The 18675-nt window shown below is 45.2% G+C and overlaps 1 protein-coding gene across 1 annotated transcript in view; it reads left to right on the forward strand.

Moving 5' to 3' along the window:
- The window catches only part of LOC130119999 (voltage-dependent T-type calcium channel subunit alpha-1I-like), a 287779-nt gene that overhangs the window by 174734 nt on the left and 94370 nt on the right, over positions 1–18675 (forward strand). The window contains exons 12-16 of the mRNA XM_056288611.1: positions 518–635; positions 852–1007; positions 11632–11722; positions 13133–13287; positions 14695–15426. Coding sequence (XP_056144586.1) covers positions 518–635; positions 852–1007; positions 11632–11722; positions 13133–13287; positions 14695–15426 — 1252 coding nt within the window. The remainder of the gene's footprint in view (positions 1–517; positions 636–851; positions 1008–11631; positions 11723–13132; positions 13288–14694; positions 15427–18675) is intronic.

Genomic DNA, 18675 nt, shown 5'->3' on the forward strand with positions numbered 1-18675 from the left:
AGGGACTACATGTCCAGTGTGGCCTGGGAACGCCTTGGGATCCCCCAGGAGGAGCTGGAGGGCGTTGCTGGGGAGAGGGAGGTCTGGAGTGCCCTGCTTAGCTTGCTGCCCCCGTGACCCGACCCCGGAGAAGCGGCTGATGATGAATGAACGAATGAATGATTATTTACACATCTCACTGTATGTTGTGATGTGATGTTTTTGGCATCTTTACTAGAGCAAATGGCCACCACCCTATCCCCCACTGTTGTTGAGTATAAGCCATTTAAGACACAGCTCAGAGTTGTGTTGGTTTGTTTGCGTGTTTGTTCATGTATAGTGACTGGATGCTAGCGTGGTGCAGGTAGGTTTCCTGGCCATAGGGCCACTGAATCACCAAAACAAACCTCTGCCTATTATCAAGCATACATTTTCATCAGTGGGACTCTCAGCTGATTCCTGTCAGATCTGTGACATCATGTCATTACGGGCTCCTGGTGGAACACCTTTGTTGTGTGTGTGTGGTTGTATGTCTTAGTATCCTGGGGATGCACATCTTTGGCTGTAAGTTCAGTTTGAAGACAGAGGCTGGAGACACGGTGCCCGACAGGAAGAACTTCGACTCTCTTCTCTGGGCCATTGTCACTGTCTTCCAGGTAAGGAGAGTTTCATCAGATCGACACACGTACACAAGCACTCATAACATTCACACACACAAATTTGACACACACAAAGAATATTTATCAAACAGTTTTGCCTGATTTTTCCCCCCAAAGTAAATGCCTGTTGGTGTGCTAACTTAGGTTGTGTTCCTGCATACTTGGTGTATGCATGTACATGTGGGCTTGTCAAGCTGTGTGTATGTTTTTCAGATTCTCACCCAGGAAGACTGGAACATGGTGCTGTACAACGGCATGGCCTCCACCTCCCCGTGTGCCGCCCTCTACTTCGTTGCTCTCATGACCTTTGGCAACTACGTCCTCTTCAATCTGCTTGTTGCCATCTTGGTCGAGGGCTTCCAGGCCGAGGTAAGCTGCAGATAGCCATCTGGCTTCAGCTGTCTTGCCAGTCAGCATTAGATGCTGAACAAAGGAAAGGCCACTGCCAACCAGGGCACTCACTGCAGCAGCTCTTTCCCCTTTTTATTTCTCCCCCTTTTTCTCCCCCCGACTGTACCCGGCCAATTACCCCCCTCTTCCGAGCCGTCCCAGTCGCTGCTCCACCCCCTCTGCTGGTCCGGGGAGGGCTGCAGACTACCACATGTCTCCTCCCATACATGTGGAGTCACCAGCCGCTTCTTTTCACCTGACGGTGAGGAGTTTCACCAGGCACATGGGAGGATCACGCTATTCCCCCCAGTCCCCCCCCCCCTGAACAGGCGGCCCGACCGACCAGAGGAGGTGCTAGTGCAGCGACCAGGACACATACCCACCTCTGGCTTCCCACCCACAGACACGGCCAACTGTGTCTGTAGGCGACGCCCGACCAAGCCGGAGGTAACACGAGGATTCGAACCAGCGATCCCCGTGTTGCCACAGGTCTTTTTAGTCAACCACAGAATGGAAACTTCATGCTGCCCTCAAGACACATTGGACATAATTTGGTGTGTTTAGTTCAGTTACTTCAGATCAGAATGTTCTGATTCATGTGTTTAGCTCAGTTACTTCAGATCAGAATGTTCTGATTCATGTGTTTAGTTCAGTTACTTCAGATCAGAATGTTCTGATTCATGTGTTTAGTTCAGTTACTTCAGATCAGAATGTTCTGATTCATGTGTTTAGTTCAGTTACTTCAGATCAGAATGTTCTGATTCATGTGTTTAGTTCAGTTACTTCAGATCAGAATGTTCTGATTCATGTGTTTAGTTCAGTTACTTCAGATCAGAATGTTCTGATTCATGTGTTTAGTTCAGTTACTTCAGATCAGAATGTTCTGATTCATGTGTTTAGTTCAGTTACTTCAGATCAGAATGTTCTGATTCATGTGTTTAGTTCAGTTACTTCAGATCAGAATGTTCTGATTCATGTGTTTAGTTCAGTTACTTCAGATCAGAATGTTCTGATTCATGTGTTTAGTTCAGTTACTTCAGATCAGAATGTTCTGATTCATGTGTTTAGTTCAGTTACTTCAGATCAGAATGTTCTGATTCATGTGTTTAGTTCAGTTACTTCAGATCAGAATGTTCTGATTCATGTGTTTAGTTAAATACATGACTCGCGCATCCTTGAGCCAGGTTGGATGATACAGGAATGAAGGGCTTCTCTCCTTCTTCCCAAAATCCAGTTCAATCCAGTTCAGTTCAGTTCAGTTCAGTTCAGTTCAGTTCAGTTCAGTTCAGTTCAAGGTATTGTCATTAAAAACAATGTGCAGGCACATGTTAGACATGAAATGAGGCCTGCGGCTTCACCAAACAGTGCAAGATACACACACACACACACACGCACACACACAGTATAAGATACACACACATGAAGACCACACACAGTATAAGATACACACACATGAAGACCACACACAGTATAAGATACACACACATGAAGACCACACACATTATAAGATACACACATGAAGACCGAACACAGTATAAGATACACACACATGAAGACCACACACAGTATAAGATACACACATGAGGACCACACACAGTATAAGATACACACACATGAAGACCACACACAGTATAAGATACACACATGAGGACCACACACAATATAAGATACACACATGAAGACCACACACAGTATAAGATACACACATGAAGACCACACACAGTATAAGATACACACATGAAGACCACACAGTATAAGATACACACACATGAAGACCACACACAGTATAAGATACACACACATGAAGACCACACAGTATAAGATACACACATGAAGACCACACACAGTATAAGATACACACATGAAGACCACACACAGTATAAGATACACACATGAAGACCACACACAGTATAAGATACACACATGAAGACCACACAGTATAAGATACACACACATGAAGACCACACAGTATAAGATACACACATGAAGACCACACACAGTATAAGATACACACACATGAAGACCACACACAGTATAAGATACACACACATGAAGACCACACACAGTATAAGATACACACATGAAGACCACACACAGTATAAGATACACACATGAAGACCACACACAGTATAAGATACACACATGAAGACCACACACAGTATAAGATATACACACATGAAGACCACACACAGTATAAGATACACACACATGAAGACCACACACAGTATAAGATACACACATGAAGACCACACACAGTATAAGATACACACATGAGGACCACACACAGTATAAGATACACACACATGAAGACCACACACAGTATAAGATACACACATGAAGACGACACACAGTATAAGATACACACACATGAAGACCACACACATTATAAGATACACACATGAGGACCACACACAGTATAAGATACACACACATGAAGACCACACACAGTATAAGATACACACATGAGGACCACACACAGTATAAGACACACACATGAAGACCACACACAGTATAAGATACACACACATGAAGACCACACACAGTATAAGATATACACACATGAAGACCACACACAGTATAAGATACACACATGAGGACCACACACAGTATAAGATACACACACATGAAGACCACACACAGTATAAGATACACACATGAGGACCACACACAGTATAAGATACACACACATGAGGACCACACACAGTATAAGATACACACACATGAAGACCACACACAGTATAAGATACACACATGAAGACCACACACAGTATAAGATACACACACATGAAGACCACACACAGTATAAGATACACACACATGAAGACCACACACAGTATAAGATACACACAGTATAAGATACACACATGAAGACCACACACAGTATAAGATACACACACATGAAGACCACACACAGTATAAGATACACACACATGAAGACCACACACAGTATAAGATACACACATGAAGACCACACACAGTATAAGATACACACACATGAAGACCACACACAGTATAAGATACACACACATGAAGACCACACAGTATAAGATACACACACATGAAGACCACACACAGTATAAGATACACACATGAAGACTACACACAGTATAAGATACACACATGAAGACCACACACAGTATAAGATACACACATGAAGACCACACACAGTATAAGATACACACATGAAGACCACACACAGTATAAGATACACACATGAAGACCACACACAGTATAAGATACACACACATGAAGACCACACACAGTATAAGATACACACACATGAGGACCACACACAGTATAAGATACACACACATGAGGACCACACACAGTATAAGACACACACATGAGGACCACACACAGTATAAGATACACACACATGAAGACCACACAGTATAAGATACACACATGAAGACCACACACAGTATAAGATACACACATGAAGACCACACACAGTATAAGATATACACACATGAAGACCACACACAGTATAAGATACACACACATGAAGACCACACAGTATAAGATACACACACATGAAGACCACACACAGTATAAGATACACACATGAAGACTACACACAGTATAAGATACACACATGAGGACCACACACAGTATAAGATACACACATGAGGACCACACACAGTATAAGATACACACACATGAAGACCACACACAGTATAAGATACACACATGAGGACCACACACAGTATAAGATACACACATGAGGACCACACACAGTATAAGATACACACATGAGGACCACACACAGTATAAGATACACACACATGAGGACCACACACAGTATAAGATATACACACATGAAGACCACACACAGTATAAGATACACACACATGAAGACCACACAGTATAAGATACACACATGAAGACCACACACAGTATAAGATACACACATGAAGACCACACACAGTATAAGATACACACACATGAAGACCACACATTATAAGATACACACATGAAGACCACACACAGTATAAGATACACACACATGAGGACCACACACAGTATAAGATATACACACATGAAGACCACACACAGTATAAGATACACACACATGAAGACCACACAGTATAAGATACACACATGAAGACCACACACAGTATAAGATACACACATGAAGACCACACACAGTATAAGATATACACACATGAAGACCACACACAGTATAAGATACACACATGAAGACCACACACATTATAAGATACACACATGAAGACCACACACAGTATAAGATACACACACATGAAGACCACACACAGTATAAGATACACACACACATGAAGACCACACACAGTATAAGATACACACACATGAAGACCACACACAGTATAAGATACACACACATGAGGACCACACACAGTATAAGATATACACACACATGAAGACCACACACAGTATAAGATACACACACATGAAGACCACACACAGTATAAGATACATACACATGAAGACCACACAGTATAAGATACACACATGAAGACCACACAGTATAAGATACACACATGAAGACCACACACAGTATAAGATACACACATGAAGACCACACAGTATAAGATACACACATGAAGACCACACACAGTATAAGATACACACATGAAGACCACACACAGTATAAGATACACACATGAAGACCACACACAGTATAAGATACACACATGAAGACCACACACAGTATAAGATACACACATGAAGACCACACACAGTATAAGATACACACACACATGAAGACCACACACAGTATAAGATACACACACATGAAGACCACACAGTATAAGATACACACACATGAAGACCACACACAGTATAAGATACACACATGAAGACTACACACAGTATAAGATACACACATGAAGACCACACACAGTATAAGATACACACATGAAGACCACACACAGTATAAGATACACACATGAAGACCACACACAGTATAAGATACACACATGAAGACCACACACAGTATAAGATACACACACATGAAGACCACACACAGTATAAGATACACACACATGAGGACCACACACAGTATAAGATACACACACATGAGGACCACACACAGTATAAGACACACACATGAGGACCACACACAGTATAAGATACACACACATGAAGACCACACAGTATAAGATACACACATGAAGACCACACACAGTATAAGATACACACATGAAGACCACACACAGTATAAGATACACACACATGAAGACCACACACAGTATAAGATATACACACATGAAGACCACACACAATATAAGATACACACACATGAAGACCACACACAGTATAAGATACACACATGAAGACTACACACAGTATAAGATACACACATGAGGACCACACACAGTATAAGATACACACATGAGGACCACACACAGTATAAGATACACACACATGAAGACCACACACAGTATAAGATACACACATGAGGACCACACACAGTATAAGATACACACATGAGGACCACACACAGTATAAGATACACACATGAGGACCACACACAGTATAAGATACACACACATGAGGACCACACACAGTATAAGATATACACACATGAAGACCACACACAGTATAAGATACACACACATGAAGACCACACAGTATAAGATACACACATGAAGACCACACACAGTATAAGATACACACATGAAGACCACACACAGTATAAGATACACACACATGAAGACCACACATTATAAGATACACACATGAAGACCACACACAGTATAAGATACACACACATGAGGACCACACACAGTATAAGATATACACACATGAAGACCACACACAGTATAAGATACACACACATGAAGACCACACAGTATAAGATACACACATGAAGACCACACACAGTATAAGATACACACATGAAGACCACACACAGTATAAGATATACACACATGAAGACCACACACAGTATAAGATACACACATGAAGACCACACACATTATAAGATACACACATGAAGACCACACACAGTATAAGATACACACACATGAAGACCACACACAGTATAAGATACACACACACATGAAGACCACACACAGTATAAGATACACACACATGAAGACCACACACAGTATAAGATACACACACATGAGGACCACACACAGTATAAGATATACACACACATGAAGACCACACACAGTATAAGATACACACACATGAAGACCACACACAGTATAAGATACATACACATGAAGACCACACAGTATAAGATACACACATGAAGACCACACAGTATAAGATACACACATGAAGACCACACACAGTATAAGATACACACATGAAGACCACACAGTATAAGATACACACATGAAGACCACACACAGTATAAGATACACACATGAAGACCACACACAGTATAAGATACACACATGAAGACCACACACAGTATAAGATACACACATGAAGACCACACACAGTATAAGATACACACATGAAGACCACACACAGTATAAGATACACACACATGAAGACCACACACAGTATAAGATACACACACATGAAGACCACACACAGTATAAGATACACACATGAAGACCACACACAGTATAAGATACACACATGAAGACCACACACAGTATAAGATACACACACATGAAGACCACACACAGTATAAGATATACACACATGAAGACCACACACAGTATAAGATACACACATGAGGACCACACACAGTATAAGATACACACACATGAAGACCACACACAGTATAAGATACACACATGAGGACCACACACAGTATAAGATACACACACATGAGGACCACACACAGTATAAGATACACACACATGAAGACCACACACAGTATAAGATACACACATGAAGACCACACACAGTATAAGATACACACACATGAAGACCACACACAGTATAAGATACACACACATGAAGACCACACACAGTATAAGATACACACAGTATAAGATACACACATGAAGACCACACACAGTATAAGATACACACACATGAAGACCACACACAGTATAAGATACACACACATGAAGACCACACACAGTATAAGATACACACATGAAGACCACACACAGTATAAGATACACACACATGAAGACCACACACAGTATAAGATACACACACATGAAGACCACACAGTATAAGATACACACACATGAAGACCACACAGTATAAGATACACACACATGAAGACCACACACAGTATAAGATACACACATGAAGACTACACACAGTATAAGATACACACATGAAGACCACACACAGTATAAGATACACACATGAAGACCACACACAGTATAAGATACACACATGAAGACCACACACAGTATAAGATACACACACATGAAGACCACACACAGTATAAGATACACACACATGAGGACCACACACAGTATAAGATACACACACATGAGGACCACACACAGTATAAGACACACACATGAGGACCACACACAGTATAAGATACACACACATGAAGACCACACAGTATAAGATACACACATGAAGACCACACACAGTATAAGATACACACATGAAGACCACACACAGTATAAGATATACACACATGAAGACCACACACAGTATAAGATACACACACATGAAGACCACACAGTATAAGATACACACATGAGGACCACACACAGTATAAGATACACACACATGAAGACCACACACAGTATAAGATACACACATGAGGACCACACACAGTATAAGATACACACATGAGGACCACACACAGTATAAGATACACACATGAGGACCACACACAGTATAAGATACACACACATGAGGACCACACACAGTATAAGATATACACACATGAAGACCACACACAGTATAAGATATACACACATGAAGACCACACACAGTATAAGATACACACACATGAAGACCACACAGTATAAGATACACACATGAGGACCACACACAGTATAAGATACACACACATGAGGACCACACACAGTATAAGATATACACACATGAAGACCACACACAGTATAAGATACACACACATGAAGACCACACAGTATAAGATACACACATGAAGACCACACACAGTATAAGATACACACATGAAGACCACACACAGTATAAGATACACACACATGAAGACCACACATTATAAGATACACACATGAAGACCACACACAGTATAAGATACACACACATGAGGACCACACACAGTATAAGATATACACACATGAAGACCACACACAGTATAAGATACACACACATGAAGACCACACAGTATAAGATACACACATGAAGACCACACACAGTATAAGATACACACATGAAGACCACACACAGTATAAGATATACACACATGAAGACCACACACAGTATAAGATACACACATGAAGACCACACACATTATAAGATACACACATGAAGACCACACACAGTATAAGATACACACACATGAAGACCACACACAGTATAAGATACACACACACATGAAGACCACACACAGTATAAGATACACACACATGAAGACCACACACAGTATAAGATACACACACATGAGGACCACACACAGTATAAGATATACACACACATGAAGACCACACACAGTATAAGATACACACACATGAAGACCACACACAGTATAAGATACATACACATGAAGACCACACAGTATAAGATACACACATGAAGACCACACAGTATAAGATACACACATGAAGACCACACACAGTATAAGATACACACATGAAGACCACACAGTATAAGATACACACATGAAGACCACACACAGTATAAGATACACACATGAAGACCACACACAGTATAAGATACACACATGAAGACCACACACAGTATAAGATACACACATGAAGACCACACACAGTATAAGATACACACATGAAGACCACACACAGTATAAGATACACACACATGAAGACCACACACAGTATAAGATACACACACATGAAGACCACACACAGTATAAGATACACACATGAAGACCACACACAGTATAAGATACACACATGAAGACCACACACAGTATAAGATACACACACATGAAGACCACACACAGTATAAGATACACACATGAGGACCACACACAGTATAAGATACACACATGAAGACCACACACAGTATAAGATACACACATGAAGACCACACACAGTATAAGATACACACATGAAGACCACACACAGTATAAGATACACACACATGAAGACCACACACAGTATAAGATACACACATGAGGACCACACACAGTATAAGATACACACACATGAAGACTAAAAGCTAAAATAAGTTAAAAGAGAGCTGGAGTACAAAATATTTAAAAATATCTACAGACATTCAGTGGGTAGCCAGGTTCAGGTGGGCAACAGCTTGTGGAAAGAAGCTGTTTCTGAGCCTGGTAGTGTGGGCTCTGAGGCTCCTGTAGCGCCTCCCAGAGGGCAGGGGGGAGAACAGTCCATGGTTGGGGTGGGTGGGATCTCTGCTGATGCTCAGACCCCTTCGAAGGCAGCGTTTGTGATAAATGTCTTTTATGGCTGGGAGCTGGGTACCGGTGATGTGCTGGGCCACCTTGACGACCCGCTGCAGAGCTTTCTGGTCTACTGAGGTGCAGTTGCCGTACCACACTGAGATGCAGATGGTCAGGATGCTCTCTATGGTGCAGTGGTAGAAGTTGGTGAGAATTTTGGGGGGTAGACGGGCGCTCCTCAGCCTCCTCAGGAAATGCAGACGTTGTTGGGCCTTTATCACAAGGGCCTGGGTGTTTAATGTCCACGAAAGGTCCTCGCTGATGTGGACTCCAAGGAATTTAAAGCTGGAAACACGCTCTACTTCCACCCCATTGATGTGAATGGGGGAGTGGCTGCAGCTTCTAGACCTCCTGAAGTCCACAATCAGCTCCTTTGTCTTCTGCACATCGAGGACAAGATTGGTGATGGTACACCATCTGCAAAATCTGTAATTCCTCTTGATACCTGTATTTTTTACATGTTAACTCCGAAGACTAGGAGTGACTCTGCATCATTCCAGTAGAGAACAAATGTACTTGTTATGTGGTAAAGTGCTACTTCCTCTCAGGTATGTGTAACGGTTTATTGTAGTTGCTCAGCAAACGACAGTGTGTGATGTGTATGTGAAATGCTGCAAGCCCAGCCAGCGTGAGATGTCATGATGGCTGTCATCTGTGTATTTACTCTGTCTATGTACGATACAGTGCATATATCATATTTTCCGTACTCCTGCAAAGGGAGAAAAACTGCTCTCATCAAGGCAGAACAAATTACAGACCAGCAAAAATGAAGGGTTTGTGCCATGACAAAAAAGGACTACTGAGCGTTAAATGTAGGTGGTAAACTTACAGAGCTGGGGCAGACTGAGGTGGAAGTGAACTAGGCAGGCCTGGAGGAATCCTGCCCCTTGGATAGCTGGGTAATGAGGACTGAACGAGGGATTGGCAGTTCCTATTAAAATTTGCCTGTGGCTGGTTCACACTTCTAGATCATTCTTTTTACACTTCCCCTGCCTTCCTCTTTCTATCTCTTTCCTCTCTCTCTCTCTCTCTCTCTCTCTCTCTCTCTCTCTCTCTCTCTCTCTCTCTCTCTCTCTCTCCTGCTGTCTCGATCTCTTGATGCAGGGGGATGCCAACCGGTCTTACTCAGACGATGACAGATCTTCCTGTAACTTTGAGGAGGGTGACAAGCAGAAAGACTCGCTGCATCTCTCAGGTACCAAACACCCTCGGGCGACCCGATGAAAGTTGGTGTGCCCTGTTTGCTATTATGAGGAGTTACTTTTCCCTTCGTAAAGTCACGATCTCACTCTGAGATGTTTTATACTGGTAGAATTTGTCCATACATTTTCTAAAAGAAACTCACAGTACGAGTGACAGTATTTAGGGTGCAAAACTCACAGAATAACTGATGTTTCACTTGTGTCCTCTCAAGTAGTGCATCATATGAGTGGTTGCTAGGAATGGTGCACTGCTTTACCTTTTTCTCCCCGATTGTATCCGGCCAATTACCCCACTCCTCTGAGCCGTCCCGGTCTCTGCTCCACCCCCTCTGCTGATCCGGGGAGGGCTGCAGACTACCACATGCCTCCTCCCATACATGTGGAGTCACCCGCCACTTCTTTTCACCTGACAGTGAGGAGTTTCACCAGGGGGACGTAGCGCGTGGGAGGATCACGCTATTCCCCCCCCCCAGTTGTTTAGTGTGGGTATGTGTGTTAGTGTGGGTATGTGTGTTAGTGTGGGTATGTGTGTTAGTGTGGGTATGTGTGTTAGTGCATATAGCATGTGGGCTTCAGTGCAGACTGGGGAACGGAAGTGGTTCGTAAGCTGGGGACTTGCTGTGTGAGGAAACCCTCACTCGTCCTCTCTAAGACTGCTCCACCGCTGTCGGAGCAGGCGGTGCAGGGCAGGGCAGGGCTGGACAGCACAGCCTGCTCCGACAGTGGTGAAGCAGTCCGTGCAGGGCAGGGCAGGGCTGGACAGCACAGCCTGCTCCGGCAGTGGTGGAGCAGTCCGTGCAGGGCAGGGCAGGGCTGGACAGCACTGCTCCACCGCTGTCGGAGCAGGCGGTGCAGGGCAGGGCAGGGCTGGACAGCACAGCCTGCTCTGACAGTGGTGAAGCAGGGCTGTGCAGGGCAGGGCAGGGCTGCACAGCACTGGGCTGTGTTTACACTCCAGCTACCAAGAAGCAGCTGGGGACCAAGACAAGGATTTCTTCAGTCCTCATGTCCTCGTCTGCGATGAAGCGCAGCGATGTTCCCTGCTGCGCGGCTGTGCAGCGGGGCTGTATGACGTGTGTGCAGCTGCAACATCCCCTTCTGTTTAATGTCAAACTTGTTGTGTGTTTTTATTATGCTAATGCCTTTTCTTTCTTTCTTTCTCTTTTTGCTGTTTCTCTCCTCATTCTGCACCTCTGGCTCTCTGGTCTTTCTTCCTTCTGCCCAAGTTCTTCTTTAAATTGCTTTCGCTCTTTCTATACTTCCTGTCCCTCTTCTTTTCTTCCATGTTTCATTACATTGCTCCGTTCTTGCTTCCTTGCCTTCCTTCGAATCCATCTTTCCATCCTTGCATTTTAACTTCTCCCCTTCCTCCCTTTCCCACCCAACTGGTTTCTCTTCACTAGACCCAAAGATCAGTACTCTGACTCCCAATGGATACCTGGACCTGCCGCCAGTGCCCACTGGTCTTTATGCCGGGGAGAGGTTGACCTTTGCCCTGGGCTCCAGGAAAAGCAGTGTCATCTCCCTGGGCCGGGCCAACCTGGAGCAAAGGGCTGTGGTGAGTAAGTCAGCTGGGAGGCAGAAAGTGTGGGGTATTTTAATGCTCTGTAAACTAGCCGTCATACTAAAGCTGCTACGAGGAGTTTGGGATTTTTGTTGACTTTGTGCACCCCTGTGGACAAAAGTGGCTGTGTTTCACCTAAGCTCGGCTTCAGTTGGTGTTACCATTGCCCCTTGTCACAAACATCTACAGTCACCCTCGGGTACATTGTGCGTGTGTTTGTTCTAAACCACAGTGAGAGATGTGGTGGTTTGTGGGAAAAAACAGGTGTTTTCAGGCTATACAGCGATGAGGTTGTGTATCTCTTATTGTGGCTATGTAGTGTGAGGCTGTGTATCCCATTTCTACTGCTGCTTTCAGCTGCTCCCGTTAGGGGGCGCCACAGCGGATCATCCGTCTCCATCTCTTCCTGTCCTCTGCATCTTCCTCTGTCACACCAGCCACCTGCATGTCCTCCCTCACCACCTCCATAAACCTCCTCTTTGGCCTTCCTCTTCTCCTCTTCCCTGGCAGCTCCATATTCAGCATCCTTCTCCCAGTATACCCAGCATCTCTCCTCCACACATGTCCAAACCATCTCCATCTTGTCTCTCTTGCTTTGTCTCCAAACCGTCCAACCTGAGTGGTCCCTGTAATATACTCCTTCCTCATCCTATCCTTCTTCATCACTCCCAGTGGAAATGAATGCAAAAAGGCTGTGTATCCTGTTTGTGTATCGTAAATCGTTTCATCAGATTTCTCAGTAAATTCGACCTGAAAACGAGCATTTGTAGTCATGATATAGAAATATCTGTATCTAATCTGCTCGCCGATGGTCTCGGTTGATTGTGTCGGTCATATCGATGCGTCCAGTTTAAACTGAGACGGATCAAGAGTCAGTGGAAAAACTACCTGTAGCAGGTTTAAATGAGACAGCGAGGTTTTATTTCAAATGAACTTCATGCATCATTACCTAGAAAATCATAAGTATATGTTTAGGGTCACGGTTTCATAATCCCACAGTTGGGCATTTTGCTGCCTACATTGCTAAAACTCAGGCACAGAGGAGGGTTGCCTGTTTTTTCACACACCGTTCATGCCACATCTGTTTACACAGCATACACGTCTGTGGACTGTTGGAGAAAACTGGCGTACCAGGACAAAGCACACGTGAATACAGGGAGGACGTGCAAACTCCACACAGATGGGGTGGGATTGAAATCAGAGCCCTCCTGCTATGAGGCGACGGAGCAAACCGCTAGGCCACCATGGCACCCCTGAAGCTGATGTTTTGTATTGTTTGCAAGAGGACAGTAACTTGAGTTAAAGCAGTTTTGCTTATTTGTTTATTCCCCCTGTCTGTCTGTCTGTCTGTCTTGTCTGTCTGTCTCTCTCTCTCTCTCTCTCTCTCGCTCTCTCTTACAGTATTCAGGCCAAAGTTACCACAAGTGGGGCCATCCACTGCCCCCACATTCTCATGCACTGTGGGCACGTCGCTCCAGCTGGAACAGCTTGGGAGGAGGCCGCCCCTGCTCCTCTTCCTCCCCAACTCCTACCCCTACCCCCACCTTGCCAAGGCCCCTCTATGGTTACGGCCTGGGGGGTCTAGGTGGGGTTGTTGGGGGTAGTCTCCGTGTCCGGGGCCCCCGGGCCTCCTCCTCCCCACATCATCACCTATACCACATCCACCCAGATGAGGAAGAGTCCCTCCTCTCCCCACCCCCCTTAGCCCCCCGCCCTCTCCATCTCCCCCCACCTGTGCTTCCGGGCCATTTTGTGCCCAGGCGAGACCGTAGGGCTCTCTCGCTAGAGCTGCCCCACCTGCTGCAGATCCCAGGACCCCCACACCCTAAGCCACCACCCCATCACCACCACACACTGCCCCCCATGATGCTCCACGCTCAGCCCAGGAAGAAGAGCTTCTCAGGGGGCATGCTCATCAGTGGTGGTGGTGGTGACCCTAGAAGTCTAGTGGGGGAGCACCAGGACTGCAATGGGAAGACCCCACTGTCACAGCTTCTCCAGCCCCCATTGAGAAACTTGCCAGTTGGGCAGGCTGGAAGGGGGAACCCCCAGAACCCACTGTTGGCTGAAGTCTTCCCCCAGGTCAACACACGCAACAAGGACCAGGAGGACCTAGATGATGAAACTGACTATGTGAGTTGGCAATTATGTCTCTATGGGATGGAGAAATTTGAAAGGTAGCAATAGCCTAATGAAAGGCTGAGTGAGTGAGTGAGTGAGTGAGTGAGTGAGTGAGTGAGTGAGTGAGTGAGTGAGTGAGTGAGTGAGTGAGTGAGTGAGTGAGGCAGGAAGAGTCGATACTGATCTTGAGAAATTTGAAAATGACATGGCAAAAACAGGTAGAAAGTTTCCCGTCCACACTTGCGTTTTCCGATCCTTCTCGAAAATTTCGCTGTCCATATTGAAATACCCAGACAATAAAAAAACATGCTGAAGTCTCTTCTGTTGTACATGCACACGCAACTTGAGCCGTCACCTTCATTTTGGTCACATGACAATCATACGGAAGTGTTTTCAAAAAGCTCAGTTTTCATTGTCCACATTATGATCCACTTTGGGAGGCGTTTTCCAGAAGCTCCATTTTCAGTGATCAAAAGCGATGGCTTAGTATGGCTTTAAGGCCACAGTGGAGGACAAGAAGATGTTTTCCAGTTCGAATATCTGTGTTAATTGAAGGTACTGTGAGTGGGTGAGCAGGTGTGCGAGTCAGTGAGTGGTTGTGACTGAACAAGCAGATTTGCAAGTGAAGGACTAACTAACTTGGCCCATTGGCTGACTGACTGGAGTGTGATTTATGTATTTATTTATTTGAGTGTGTAATAATGCCTCTGTCGTGGCAGTTATTTTAGCCCACTCTGACATTACATGAGGAACGAGACAAGAATCTTACAGTATTGTCACACGATTTTAATATATGTTCAATGGTCAGACCCATTCAAACCCAGGTGCTTGAATGCGCCCCCTGATCTCAGAGCCCACTCCCTTTGTACCCTGCAGCCCAACATGCTCGTTGTTTCAGTCATAGTGGTGTGTACTCAGTTTCTCCCTCATCCTGGTTGGAAGCATTAGCTCATTTTTATTGCTGGACTGTCACCCTATCAGAGCTTGTTCAGAGAGTTGATAGGTCAGGTCTCCCCTCGTCCTCCAGGTCGTAATTCTCCAAGACTGTCCCTTCGGGCCTTGCCGCCCTCGAATGAACTTCCCAGATGTTGTTTCTCTGCCATCAACTGACAGTTTGGCAGCCATCCGTCCATTGTCCGAAGCGCACATCCTGCCCTCAGGGTCGCAGGACTCTCAGGGTCTCTATTTGTGCACCTGGGGAAGACGCCTTATAAGACTGACTCTGTCCTATTACACATGGACTGCAAGCATCTGTCTAAACAATGTAAAATAAAGTTAAACATGGTACAGGTCATACATGGTGAAAGATTAAAAGTAAGCAAACATCAAATATGAATTGCCCCTCACAGCCTCCATGATGCATTCCTACAAAAATACATTAGAACAACAACTATCAGAAACCCAATCCACTGGGCCTCCGGGTGGCGTGGTGGTCTATTCTGTTGCCTGCGTGTTCGTCTGTTGCAATGACAAGGACCATCTAGTCATCCTGTGATGGATGACTGATGACTTGCGCGATGATTAAAGTGAGGAAAAGTTGCACATCATCAACTCCACTCTATTGTCCTAGACCACCTGCTACCAGTGGTAAGACCAGCGAGACGACTGGCAATGGAGACAGATGCAGATTTTTCCTCAGGGTTTCTTCCTGAAGCCTTTCCCATAGACGAGTATACCCGCAAGGCAGCAGAGGTCTGAAATCAGAGTTGTCCTTCTCCTAGATGAACTGCCCGACAGGCTAACGAGCTTCATCTACCCGGGTCTGAAATCAGAGTTGTCCTTCACCTAGATGAGCTGCCCGACAGGCTAACGAGCTTAATCTACCCGGGTCTGAAATCAGAGTTGTCCTTCTTCTAGATGAACTGCCCGACAGGCTAACGAGCTTCATCTACCCGGGTCTGAAATCAGAGTTGTCCTTCACCTAGATGAGCTGCCCGACAGGCTAACGAGCTTCATCTACCCGGGTCTGAAATCAGAGTTGTCCTTCACCTAGATGAGCTGCCCGACAGGCTAACGAGCTTCATCTACCCGGGTCTGAAATCAGAGTTGTCCTTCACCTAGATGAGCTGCCCGACAGGCTAACGAGCTTCATCTACCCGGGTCTGAAATCAGAGTTGTCCTTCACCTAGATGAGCTGCCCGACAGGCTAACGAGCTTCATCTACCCGGGTCTGAAATCAGAGTTGTCCTTCACCTAGATGAGCTGCCCGACAGGCTAACGAGCTTCATCTACCCGGGTCTGAAATCAGAGTTGTCCTTCACCTAGATGAGCTGCCCGACAGGCTAACGAGCTTCATCTACCCGGGTCTGAAATCAGAGTTGTCCTTCACCTAGATGAGCTGCCCGACAGGCTAACGAGCTTCATCTACCCGGGTCTGAAATCAGAGTTGTCCTTCACCTAGATGAACTGCCCGACAGGCTAACGAGCTTCATCTACCCGGGTCTGAAATCAGAGTTGTCCTTCACCTAGATGAGCTGCCCGACAGGCTAACGAGCTTCATCTACCCGGGTCTGAAATCAGAGTTGTCCTTCACCTAGATGAGCTGCCCGACAGGCTAACGAGCTTCATCTACCCGGGTCTGAAATCAGAGTTGTCCTTCTCCTAGATGAGCTGCCCGACAGGCTAACGAGCTTCATCTACCCGGGTCTGAAATCAGAGTTGTCCTTCACCTAGATGAGCTGCCCGACAGGCTAACGAGCTTCATCTACCCGGGTCTGAAATCAGAGTTGTCCTTCACCTAGATGAGCTGCCCGACAGGCTAACGAGCTTCATCTACCCGGGTCTGAAATCAGAGTTGTCCTTCACCTAGATGAGCTGCCCGACAGGCTAACGAGCTTCATCTACCCGGGTCTGAAATCAGAGTTGTCCTTCTCCTAGATGAGCTGCCCGACAGGCTAACGAGCTTCATCTACCCGGGTCTGAAATCAGAGTTGTCCTTCACCTAGATGAGCTGCCCGACAGGCTAACGAGCTTCATCTACCCGGGTCTGAAATCAGAGTTGTCCTTCTCCTAGATGAGCTGCCCGACAGGCTAACGAGCTTCATCTACCCGGGTCTGAAATCAGAGTTGTCCTTCACCTAGATGAGCTGCCCGACAGGCTAACGAGCTTCATCTACCCGGGTCTGAAATCAGAGTTGTCCTTCACCTAGATGAACTGCCCGACAGGCTAACGAGCTTCATCTACCCGGGTCTGAAATCAGAGTTGTCCTTCTCCTAGATGAGCTGCCCGACAGGCTAACGAGCTTCATCTACCCGGGTCTG

This window comes from Lampris incognitus, chromosome 10 (genome assembly GCF_029633865.1).
Source record: "Lampris incognitus isolate fLamInc1 chromosome 10, fLamInc1.hap2, whole genome shotgun sequence".
Lineage (NCBI taxonomy): Eukaryota > Metazoa > Chordata > Actinopteri > Lampriformes > Lampridae > Lampris > Lampris incognitus.